Source organism: Eucalyptus grandis, chromosome 6, assembly GCF_016545825.1.
Source record: "Eucalyptus grandis isolate ANBG69807.140 chromosome 6, ASM1654582v1, whole genome shotgun sequence".
NCBI lineage: Eukaryota > Viridiplantae > Streptophyta > Magnoliopsida > Myrtales > Myrtaceae > Eucalyptus > Eucalyptus grandis.
The window spans coordinates 25,812,780-25,823,896 of NC_052617.1; the positions used below are offsets into that span (position 1 = coordinate 25,812,780).

An 11,117-nucleotide genomic window follows, 5' to 3' on the forward strand; every position below is an offset into this window, starting at 1 on the left:
TTAGCAAACGTGTGCATGATAGATTGATACTACTCTCTAATTTCACCTAGTTTCAAGCTTCGTACATCCCAAAGTCATCATTCTATTTGGTTTGCACAACCCAAAGATAAAAAAAGTCATCATTCTGTCAAATAGGGATTTATATAAACGAAATTAATGTTTTACAGGGCATATCACCGGTTCAAAAATTTATATTTTGATTGTTTATATATTTGATTAAATACTCTTGATTGATATTGTTTTTTTGGGGGTAGTTAAGAATAATGATGCTGAAAAGTAAAAATGGATAGGTGTTATTGATACTCATGACAGATGGCTATAAGATGGTTCTATCATGAAGAAGTGGAATGAAATGCTAAAAGAGGGCCATTCCTGGGCCAGCCACAAGCGAGAGCGTCGGCCCTTGCCTAGATCCAAGTGAGGACCTCTGCGCCCTCGTCGACCACAGGCGAGGGCGCAGCGGCCCTTGCCCAGATCCAGGCGAGGGCACAACGCCCTTGCCCGCCACGAACGAAGGCATCGGGCCCTCGCGCAAATCCAAGCAAGGGCCATGCAGCCTCGCTAAAAAATCGAATTAGACCACCGGTAACTACATCGGCAACTTTCGACTTAAATTAGTCGGATGGACTGAATTGTTTTTTTGGGGAATGTCAACGAGGAGGGTAGATTTTGGTCAGAGGTGCCAATTTGTGATTTCTTTTAGACGAAAATTAGTTAAAGGGTAAGGTTTTATTTATTTCGTAAAAAATGAATAATTTGAAAAATATTTTTTTAAAAGTACGTACTTGCGTTACTTCTACAAATCAGTAAATGGAATTTATTTTTATCATCCATCAAGATGTTTATACATGAATTGTTATTCTTGATGAAAATATTCTTATTATCTAATTTCATTTTCTTCGCATAAATAAAAGGAATTAAATCTGTCATTAATTGATTTGAGATTTTTAATGATACCAATCTTAAAATAAGATAACAAAGGGGAACTGGACACAGCTTCAGATAAATAACAAGCCAAAACCCAAAAAATTCGGCCCATCGATTTTCAATACTTTCTTCCCCTCCTGCGTCGCTAGCAGCGCGAGAGCAAGCTTCCGCAAGCTTTCGATTCGCTCGCATGGAGGAGGCGATCCCCTTCAAGAATCTCCCAAGCAGAGAATACCAAGGTCACAAGAAGAAGGCACGCCCTCCTCCTCCTCCTCCTCCTCCTCCTCCTCCTCTCTCTCGCTTTGGCTTTCCGAGCTCTTCGGTCGTTCTTGGTACCGTAAGCGAACGCGCTGACGAATCAGGTTCCCCCGCAAAACGCGGGGAAATGGTGTGACGGCAGGTGCATTCGGTGGCCTGGAACTGCACGGGGACGAAGCTCGCGTCCGGCTCCGTCGATCAGACCGCTCGCGTCTGGCACATCGAGCCTCACGGCCATGTGAGTCCCCCGCTCCGCGCTTCGTCTCTCTTCGATTTTTGTCTGATTTCTCGTGGCTTCGTGCGTCGTTGAGTCTTGAATTGCTGTTCTGCAGCTAGGCGGCTAGGGCTATATGTGTATAATTTTGAATTGTGCTCCTTACTTTTCTTTTTCTTGATGGAAGTGGTGAAGGACTGGGACTGTCAGGTAGAGTGGAGTTAGGGTTGAATTAGAAGGGCCGGCGCCAACGCAAATAGAAAAGGCTTAAACGAGCGTGGGTGAATTGTGCTGATACTTTCACCTTCTTTGCACGCAAGCTTCAATTTTGTGAACACCCTTTTAACTGAAGTACTGAAATGAATGATTTGCTCTTTCTTTAGATGAGAAGAAATGAATGAGTAATTTTTTAGCTACACCAATCCAATATATCTTCACTATAGGATGCTCGAATTGAAGCCGTAAAACTTTCCGCTTCGTCAATACTTGAGCGGCCTTCATTTCATTGATTGTGAGATTTTGCTCCCAATGTGTTGAGGAAACCGGTCTTGGCTTGCAGTAGGATTGAAAAGGACTGGGGTTTGGGGCAGGAGTGCATTTTTCTAGGGGGCATTTATTTGCTGTAGTATTGCATCGCAGCATTTATTGCTAGGAGCGATTACAAAGAATGTTTACTTGCCATGTCGAATTGGGTTTACAGGGTAAGGTTAAAGATATTGAATTGAAAGGGCACACGGACAGTGTGGATCAATTATGTTGGGATCCGAAGCATGCAGATTTAATTGCAACAGCATCAGGCGACAAGACTGTACGGCTGTGGGATGCACGAAGTAAGTGACTGTGCTATTTTGACGATCTTCATTTCACTGTTTTTTCTAGCTCTTTTGAAATTTTACTTCCATTTGGCTTGGGTGGATGAGCATAACTGACTGCGTATTGACCTCTTGTCTTCCAGTATTGTCGGTTATTATCAATTAGTGAGAATTTTCCTTTTTCTATGATAGGAACAGGTTTGTAATTTTATACATGGGATGCTTCCTTTGTGAAGTATTTGTGTAGGGATGGTGCCCTCTTGGTACATTTCCTTGATAGAATCTGTTTATTCTTCAAAGGAATACTTTGCAATGTCATTTCTTTATTTCAAATCTACTTCTTTCGATTTTTTTAACCTGTAGACAGAAATCCGATAAATTAAGCCCAACAGTGACATGCAGAGGATATTTGATGATTTTGATTATGTATTCCTTGGGTCACACAGGTGGAAAATGCTCGCAGCAAGCAGAACTCAGTGGGGAAAACATCAACATAACCTACAAACCTGATGGAACACATGTGGCAGTTGGTAATAGGGTATGCTCTATGTTTCTGTAATAAGGATTGAGAAAGTCATTTTGAGATAGTTCTCTAAGCAATATTACAAAAATTGTGGAATGATAGCTTTCTAGGAATGTTTCAGTCATCGAGATGATCCAAAAATATATCTCTATCTTGTCATTTATTGTGCCCAGCAAATACAAAAATTTCAATTTATTCTTTCTCTATGTAGGATGATGAGCTAACGATTTTGGATGTTCGGAAGTTTAAGCCAATTCACAAGCGGAAGTTCAATTATGAGGTAATCCTGTTTAACAGACATAGAAAACTTTGGCAAGTCTTTTACGTTATAAGGTTTCTTCAAATGAGCTTTAGTTGTGTGGCCTTCTCTTAGTGAGGTTTGAGAAATAGCTTGGGAAAATTTTTGGCTTATATGAGATGATGCACTGGAACTCTGGTGCAGAATAACATAAGATGAGCTGCTGACAATTTTATCTGTTCATGATTCCACCACAAGAATTAAAATGATCAGCTGACAATTTCGTTTCAAATGCTGTCTCTGTAGCTGACTTATTATATCCTATGTTATGGATCATTTGAACTTGTCTTTAGTGAAATAAGGACAGTTCTCTGTACCAAGATCCATGACACTGATTGGTGATGATATACATCTATACTGCCCTTCACTTTGTTTGGTTGATTAATCGACCTGACTAATCATTGCTCTTCCAGGTAAATGAAATAGCATGGAACATGTCAGGAGAGATGTTCTTTTTGACAACAGGAAATGGTGTGATCAATTTTTATCCCGTCTACTTTTTCTTTTTCTTTTTTTCAACAGGCAAAAGGGTCTGTTTCACCCAACAAATTTATGGTGCTGACTTCTCTATGTATTTTAATTATATACTGCTGCTTGTTGAACTGCCCCAGGTACTGTTGAAGTACTAGCATACCCATCTCTTCGACCTGTTGATACCCTTATGGCTCACACTGCTGGTTGCTATTGTATTGCAATTGACCCAGTTGGAAGGTGTGCAATAAAGCTGCTTTATTCTGTTTAAATTGTACCACCTTTTCACTTGTAATCAACATGCTCTTGACATGACAAAATTTATACAGTCACAGTTCTTGACATCTTATTTGTGTTGTTTAGTTGAATTTGCATGGATCGAGCAATATCTAAAGAACATTGTTGGAAGATTAGTATCTGTCCAGAGTTTTATGCACAATTGAACTATTGCATTCAGCCTCATGTATATGTTCTTAGTGAACGTAACCTGTCTGTCACTATGGTCAAGACACCAACCAGAGCTTCATGAACCAAATATCGTCCCTTTTTTAATTGAGTAAAAGATGCTTATGTCCTCAGATGTGCATACCCTCTCCTGTGGGGTTGCTTTGAAACTCCAAGCTAAATTTAACCATTTTCTTCCATGAAGTAGGGTTGGCAGAACTGTTAACTAAGTCACCCTGATTATTTACGTTTTGTTCATGAACTGTATTTATTACAGGACTATATCTTTGAGAGGTCTTACTCAATGGGTTTGGAATATCTGATTCACTGTGGTTTTTAATTCTGTCTGAAGTCTCTGAAATACTGGAAGTCGATATTCTGTGTTTAAAAATTCTATGACCAGCATTTGACAAGATTATTTGTGATGTTACCTGCCTGAAAGTGTTAACAAATAATGCCCACGCAGAGAGTCTGACGGGCATTATTCTCAAGCATCCTTTTCATATCTGCAGGTATTTTGCTGTTGGAAGTGCAGATTCCTTAGTGAGCCTGTGGGATATCTCTGAGATGCTCTGTGTGAGGACTTTTACGAAACTTGAGTGAGTGCTCCAATACTTCATGTTAATATTTCATTTAGCGCATGTAATGGCCACCTGCTATCCTGTGGATAAGATTGACCCTTTTTCCTTTTGCAGATGGCCCGTAAGGACAATAAGCTTCAATCATACTGGAGATTACGTTGCTTCTGCCAGTGAAGATCTGTTCATTGACATTGTATGTTTAAGTGAAACTGTCTTTTGTGATCTCATTCTCTGCCTGAGCTGCAAAACTTAGGTTTTTTTAAGATGAAGTGATTGATTCTTTAGGATGTGTGGTGGGAATGGGGATTTGCACGTAAACCTATCATTAAAGATTTTGCATGAAAGTTTCAGTCTTGATTAGCATTCTCCTGCAAAGTTCTTAAAAAATGTAATTTATTGATTATTTGCAAGTGTTGGTTCTTGCTAAAGAAATGATGGAATTCATGTTGCTGGAAACAGTCAAATGTTCAAACTGGACGGACAGTGCACCAAATTCCATGCCGAGCTGCGATGAACAGTGTGGAATGGAATCCTAAATACAATTTACTCGCATATGCTGGGGATGACAAAAACAAGTACCAGGCAGATGAAGGTACTATGATCAAGTTAGCGGCATTCTCTTTGTTCTGTTGACTGGTGGTGTCGGCTCTAATCTCTTTTGCCCTTTTGCTTCAGGTGTTTTCCGGATATTTGGATTTGAGAGTGCATGAGATTTCAGAGCAGGGCGAAATGATTTTGCGCATGCACAAGAGTTTCCAATTTTGTGTTCGCTTAGGATTTTTTGTACACATTCGAAATCTCGTGTATGGGACGGATCTATCTTTCTTGCAAGGAGTTCTTTGCACGTCTGTCTATTTACGAAGGAAGAGCGTGTTCTTTCTTTGATCTTACCAAGAACTTATTTACTTCACAAAACTTTTTTTTTTAAAGGCGGGATTGTATGTCAAATTCATCGGAACAGGCTATATAGAATTGTTGCAGAAACTCGTAAAGAAATGTTATTAAACACGATGCAGGCCTTCGGCCCTTAAATGAAATATCTTGATACAGCACTCTTTGTATAAATAAAGCACACAGGCGGTGTTGCTTTGAATCATCCTCACTGTTAGGATATCGATCTTCAAAAGCCCTAAGAAGCGTGGTAAGAATATGAGAGGCAGGCATTGCTTAGAGCGGGAGTAAGCCGATTTCATGTTGTCCCGAGCAGCATCGGACCCAGTTGCTTCATCCCCCAAGAGATCGTGGATTAAGAGACGGCGAGAGCAAAGCTTCAGTTTCTGGCGAAGGAATCACGCTCTCTGCCTAGTCTCCGGTTTCGACGTCCGGCTCTGAATCACGTCGAATATCTGCAAGATGGATTAAAATGGATACTCAAAGAAAGCCCGTTATTGTTACCTTTTCTTTGTCACCCATCTTCCCAAAAGGGAAGCGCTTTCAATCGCTGATCAGAAGTGTTACCTTCCCCTGGTTTCACATTCTCTGCGGATCGCGAAATTGGCTCCCGTGCAAACTCAACTCCGGCAACAGAGCGGCTCAGCAAAGGATGAATTTCGAAGCAGGGGCCACCAGACCTGTAAAACAGAGGAGACATACGGTGACCGCGTTCTGAGAACACCAGGTGAGCGGCCTCCACTTGATCTCGACGCTGGAGCTCTTCATTCTCTTCCCGATCACCGGCTCCTTGGACAGGTCGAAGCTCGCCCCTTTCATCCTCAGCTCCTGCACGCACCTCCCGAGCGCCCGGTTGTCGCTCCTCTCCCTCTGCAGCTGCCGCGAGGCCTTCCAGTAGCGGCAGAGCTTAACCTGCACCAAGCCCACAAACACTAGGGAAGTACACAGCGACAAAATGGTGGGCAGCCACCACTTCTTGCAAGCACCGTGGTATTGGCGGTCGTCGTGGGCGGAGTCGTTAACGGAGGACGTGTACAGGAGGGTCAAGAAGAGCCCGTGAAAGACGAAGAAGGAGAAGCAGAGCTGGAAGATCTCGCGCCTGGCCGAGTCGAGCCGCGCCTCCTTGAGCGCGGCCCGGTGGCCGAAGAGGGCCTCCTCCCTCTGCCAGAGCTTGAGCAGGAGGAGGTGGCCCGGGCTCCGCGAGATCTCCATCAGCGGGTGGTGCTGGATGGCGGCGAGCATCCCGTTCGCGGCCGAGGAGAGCTTCTCTCGGTGCTCCTCGTCGACGGGGATCTCGATCAGATGGGCATCTTTCGTTTCGGAAGCCATGAAGAAAACAATCGGCGATCGAGCGAGCGAGCGAAAAATCGAACAGAATGTGGAAAGCAGAGACGTGAAAGAAGAGAGGTTGAGATCGAAGTAGTTCTTGAGCAGTGATCGGAAATGGGAGGAGAGGGTGGAATATATAGAGAGCGAACGGGCACGAACGTGAACTTTTTGCTGCGCGAGTCCGCCAACGGGCGCGCGTTTCGCTCGCAACGGTCATATTTTCGGTCCGCCGATTAATTAAATCCGATCCCGATCCGCCAACGGTTTACTCGATAGAAACAGAGTAGGATCCGGTTCGCGGCCCAACGGTCATCTTCCAGGGCCCAATCAGAGCGCGGCCCATGCACAGGCCAGGCCCATTTTGGATGGTTGAGTAGTGTTAGAGATATTAGCGTTTTTGACACGTCAAATATAATGAGAATTTGTGACGAAATTTTGTTAATTTATTTTGTGGTATGGATACTGATTTTTTTAAACATGAATAGTTGACTTTTTTTCTTTTTGCGCTAATCACGCGTTGACTTTCGAGCAGGAGATTCATAAATATATTTTTTTAAAATTATTTTGAAACGAGTTGCCGTCTCGGTTGGGATAAGAAAATTCGTGAGAATCACTTTTCCTTTCTCCTTGACTTGGGTCCTTGACTTGGGTCATACATAATAAGAACTAGACTTCAAAACCGGCGTTGCCGTGTACGAAGACCTCCTAGCATCTTGTGCTATAGTGATGAATTCACTAATCTTGAATCTTTGGATTCTAAGTGATCCGGAATTATTATGGTTCAAATTGAAGATTTTGTAGAAGATGTGAGACTTTTATGATAAAACCTAGAAGAGTCATTCAGCGGTCCCTGTAATGACTCGACTCTAGGTCATGGGGGGTTATCGTTGTGATATTCCAGGTGTGTCGCCGTCCCCTTTTTTTTTTTTTTTTTTCCTTTTTATCATGAGCATGCGGAAGCGTGTACAACATCAATCTCCCAGACAACAAATAAGTAGTAAGGAAAACATGACATAGACCACTACCTTTATATCATGTCAGTACATTTAGGGCGAGTTTGGTAACGTTTATGTTCAAAAATTATTCCAGGGAATAGAAATTAAAAAATAAAAAAAAAAAGTGTTTCTATTCCCGGAAACAATTTTTGACCAGAAATATGCGTTTGGTAAACTTGTTATGGGAATAAAAATGAATAGAAACATGTTTGGTAGATTTTATATTCTTTTTTTGTTTCTTTTAATTTTTTATTATTTTATTTTATTTTTCATTTTTTCCTTTCTTTTTTCTTTTTTTTTTCTTCTTTTGGCTGGTCGCCGGCCTCCGACGACCCACCGACAGCCTCGCCCAGACACGGCGAGGCTCGGGCCCGCGAGGCTCGGCCTCGCGAGCCCGAGCTCGCCCGAGATCCGGCGAGGCCGAGCGTCGCCGATGGCGGGCGAGCTTGGGCTCGCCCGAGATCCCGACGGGCCGAGCGTCGCCGCCTGGCGAGGCTCGGCCTCCCGGATCTAGGCAAGCTCGAGCTCGCCCGCGCCGGCGACACTCCGGCAAGGTCGCCGACCCTCGACGATGTTGCTGGCCCTCGACGGCTGGTCGCCGGCCATGGCCGAGGCCGGCAACTAGCCAAAGAAAGAAGAAGAAGAAAAGAATAGAAAAATGTTTTTTGTTTCTTCAAAAGTGTTTCTAGAGCAAGAAACAATTTTTTTTTTTTCTCATTTTTGTTCTTTTTGTGTTCTAGGAACAAAAAAATCTGATTTTGAACAAAACGCAAACAAACGCGTTTTTGTTCTTTTTTTGTTCCCGGGAACAAAGAAACAAATTTTATGTTCATAAAAAAAAAAGAATGAAAACATGCAGGCCCTTACAAGCCTCTTTTGTACCAGCCCTTTTCTTTTTACATTATTATATATTTGTGTAGGGTAAGGGAATTCTTATTTCCTCTAGTGTGACTTCAACTTTCGAAATTAGTGTGACTTCTATGCCTTTAAATCTGAAAGATAAATGGGTGAGTCGAGAACCCAATAAGTAAAATTACTAATCTTCATCTAGGAGGATGATTCGTCATCGAGTCAACCATGCGAACATCTCACGCACTACAATATCGATAGCAGATTACTCTTACTTTACTTTGATTATATGAATATGTTTATATCAGCTTACTTTCAATGCATTGCCTACTTTCAACTTACCAAACGAGTTACCCTCAACTTACCAAGTAAGTTACATTTAATTTACCGAACAAGCTACTTTCAACTTACTAAACAAGCTACCTTACTTAGCAGGCTACCTTCAACTTACTAAACAAACTACCTTACTAAGTAAGCTTATCAAACAATATACAACAACATATATAAAAAGTTTGTTAATTGTCTCAACAATTCTTCCTATATTTTAAGGGACCTCAAGCCAAGCAACCCATATTTCTAGGGGCTTCATGGTATCAACTGGGGCATCTGACCTCAAGCCAAGCATCATATGCATGTGAGCCATTTTGGCTTATTATTAATGTGTACTCTACCTCAAATTAATTAACCAAACTCATTAAACAATATACATAGAAGCATGCACAAAGAAGTTCATTCATCAACCTAATTGTTTCTACGGTTCATTTGAAATCCACTAAGCATCCAAGATCCATTGGGAATCTAGATTTCACCAAGCATCCTATTCTCATGAATGAGGCCTCGCTGCTAACCTATGTGACAATAGGCCTTATCTTTCATTTAGTAATTTCATGTTGTACAATGCACAAATCGGTCTAACATATTAGATGGCTCGCTCATACAAGCAAGTGCATGTCATATTCTATAATACCATAACCATATTATATGCTGGGCAAGGCATAAGGTTTGTGACTCAAACTGACTCGTTTATGCGTTGACCCTTCACCAAGCGAGGCTCAGATCAACATGCCTCACTTTCATTCCAAGCCCTAGTGAAGTTCGGTTTGTCACGCCTCAATGCCAATCCAAGGCCAAGCGAGACCTATCTGTAGCCCAAGGTATGCTTCCACTTGCGAATTCATAATCATGAGCAAACTATAGAAAATATTGCAAGCACAACTCATTAAACAACCGAAACATACAAGCACAATTAAGAATACAATTAGCTCAAACGATATATCAAAATATCCACTTACTTATGCAAAGACATTACTAGTATGTTCATAGTCAAACCCAATAACGTGGTACATTGCCTAGCCAAATATTAGAGATTCTACTTACCTAATGCACTAAAAATCAACAATTTCACCAAGAGATGGTTGTTCAGTGGAGGCGGTGGATATGTAAGGCCGAAAAGGGAGAGGGAGGCGTGCAAAATAAAGGAGAGGAGAGAAAATGAAGGGGGTGACTCCCTATTTATAGGTCAAACCTACCTGTTCTCGAAAGAAGATCTCATGGCAATGATGACTGCATTTTCTTTAACTTTCTCCCCAAACCAAATCTTTTATAATGATGCTAATATATTCACTAACTTGTTCTCTAAGGCACACCTTCTAGAGTTCTCTAACCAATCCTCTTCATTTATGAACTAACTTCTAAATGACATGTGCTACTTATTCTCAAAGCCAATCCACATACCATCATCGCCAAATCTTGTGCAATGATGGTCATAGCCACCTAATGGGGTGATTTATCCATTCTCATTAAATGTCTAGATTTTGGTCATCATGAAGCTTAAATTTAGTAACATGCTTTTGATCAAAACTTGCTCTTCAAGCTAAGCCAATCCCTAGAATATTCCATTTTGTTCTTTTCCAAAAAATATTTTAAACATGAGAAATGGACCAGTAGAAGCACTAATAGGGTCACATAAGAATTTTTCATGTTCATCCACGATCGACTGTCTTATTCGAATCAAGGTTCGCAGCCGAATCACCGTGAGTCGGGTTGGTTTGTGGCCAAACTTGCCTAGTGTAGCTAGGTTAGTGGTCCGACTTGTGGGCCAAAATTATGGATGTTATAGTTGCCTCTCCCTATCTTCTTTACTGATTTAAAAAAAAGAAAAAAAAAGAAAGAGCTGGACTTTGAAGTTTTCAAGTTCTGTAGAGTTTTCTATTATCACTGCTAAGTCACGTGTATGTCCATGTTCTATCATATGATGGAAATGCGTGGAAATGAAATCGAAAAAATGAAAAATCTTTCAAAATTCAACCTAAAACATGATATAAAAAAGTTAGAAAAATTGCAATTATAGAAATCTCTTCTCTAGTCCAAAGAAAAAAATTGAACCAAGGAGAGAATGGAAATTTAATTTAGCTTTTCAACACGCCCAATTGGCCCGCCCCCCGCCCCCGTGGGGGCCCAAATTTTCCTCACCTCGGCACTTACTTCACCAAGATCTTTGTGGTCCAAGAAAGGAGAGGAAAAAC

General features: G+C 41.5%; 2 protein-coding genes across 2 annotated transcripts; one reads left to right on the forward strand and one right to left on the reverse strand.

Moving 5' to 3' along the window:
• The first annotated feature begins 1,026 nt into the window (after positions 1-1,026).
• LOC104449080 (THO complex subunit 3) lies at positions 1,027-5,457 on the forward strand. Its single transcript, XM_010063100.3, has 11 exons — positions 1,027-1,180; positions 1,328-1,423; positions 2,100-2,229; positions 2,658-2,749; positions 2,946-3,014; positions 3,446-3,503; positions 3,644-3,743; positions 4,460-4,546; positions 4,643-4,721; positions 4,988-5,120; positions 5,204-5,457. Exons 1-11 carry the CDS (start codon positions 1,118-1,120, stop codon positions 5,236-5,238), a joined length of 942 nt encoding a protein of 313 aa, XP_010061402.1. The 5' UTR covers positions 1,027-1,117; the 3' UTR covers positions 5,239-5,457.
• Positions 5,458-5,500: 43 nt separating this feature from the next.
• LOC104449079 lies at positions 5,501-6,869 on the reverse strand. Its single transcript, XM_010063099.3, has 2 exons — positions 5,987-6,869; positions 5,501-5,874 (listed from the first exon to the last, which is right to left on the reverse strand). The coding sequence occupies exon 1, from the start codon at positions 6,746-6,748 to the stop codon at positions 6,062-6,064; it is 687 nt and encodes a 228-aa protein (XP_010061401.2). The 5' UTR covers positions 6,749-6,869; the 3' UTR covers positions 5,501-5,874; positions 5,987-6,061.
• Positions 6,870-11,117: the final 4,248 nt, after the last annotated feature.

What these genes read in the sequence shown, in the direction of transcription:
- LOC104449080 (XM_010063100.3), top strand. Translation starts at nt 1,118, where the DNA reads ATGGAGGAGGCGATCCCCTTCAAGAATCTCCCAAGCAGAGAATACCAA. An exon ending in ACATCGAGCCTCACGGCCAT is followed by an intron (nt 1,424 to 2,099) that starts GTGAGTCCCCCG and finishes TTGGGTTTACAG; the next exon opens with GGTAAGGTTAAAGATATTGA. An exon ending in CTTTTTGACAACAGGAAATG is followed by an intron (nt 3,504 to 3,643) that starts GTGTGATCAATT and finishes GAACTGCCCCAG; the next exon opens with GTACTGTTGAAGTACTAGCA.
- LOC104449079 (XM_010063099.3), bottom strand. Translation starts at nt 6,748, where the DNA reads ATGGCTTCCGAAACGAAAGATGCCCATCTGATCGAGATCCCCGTCGAC.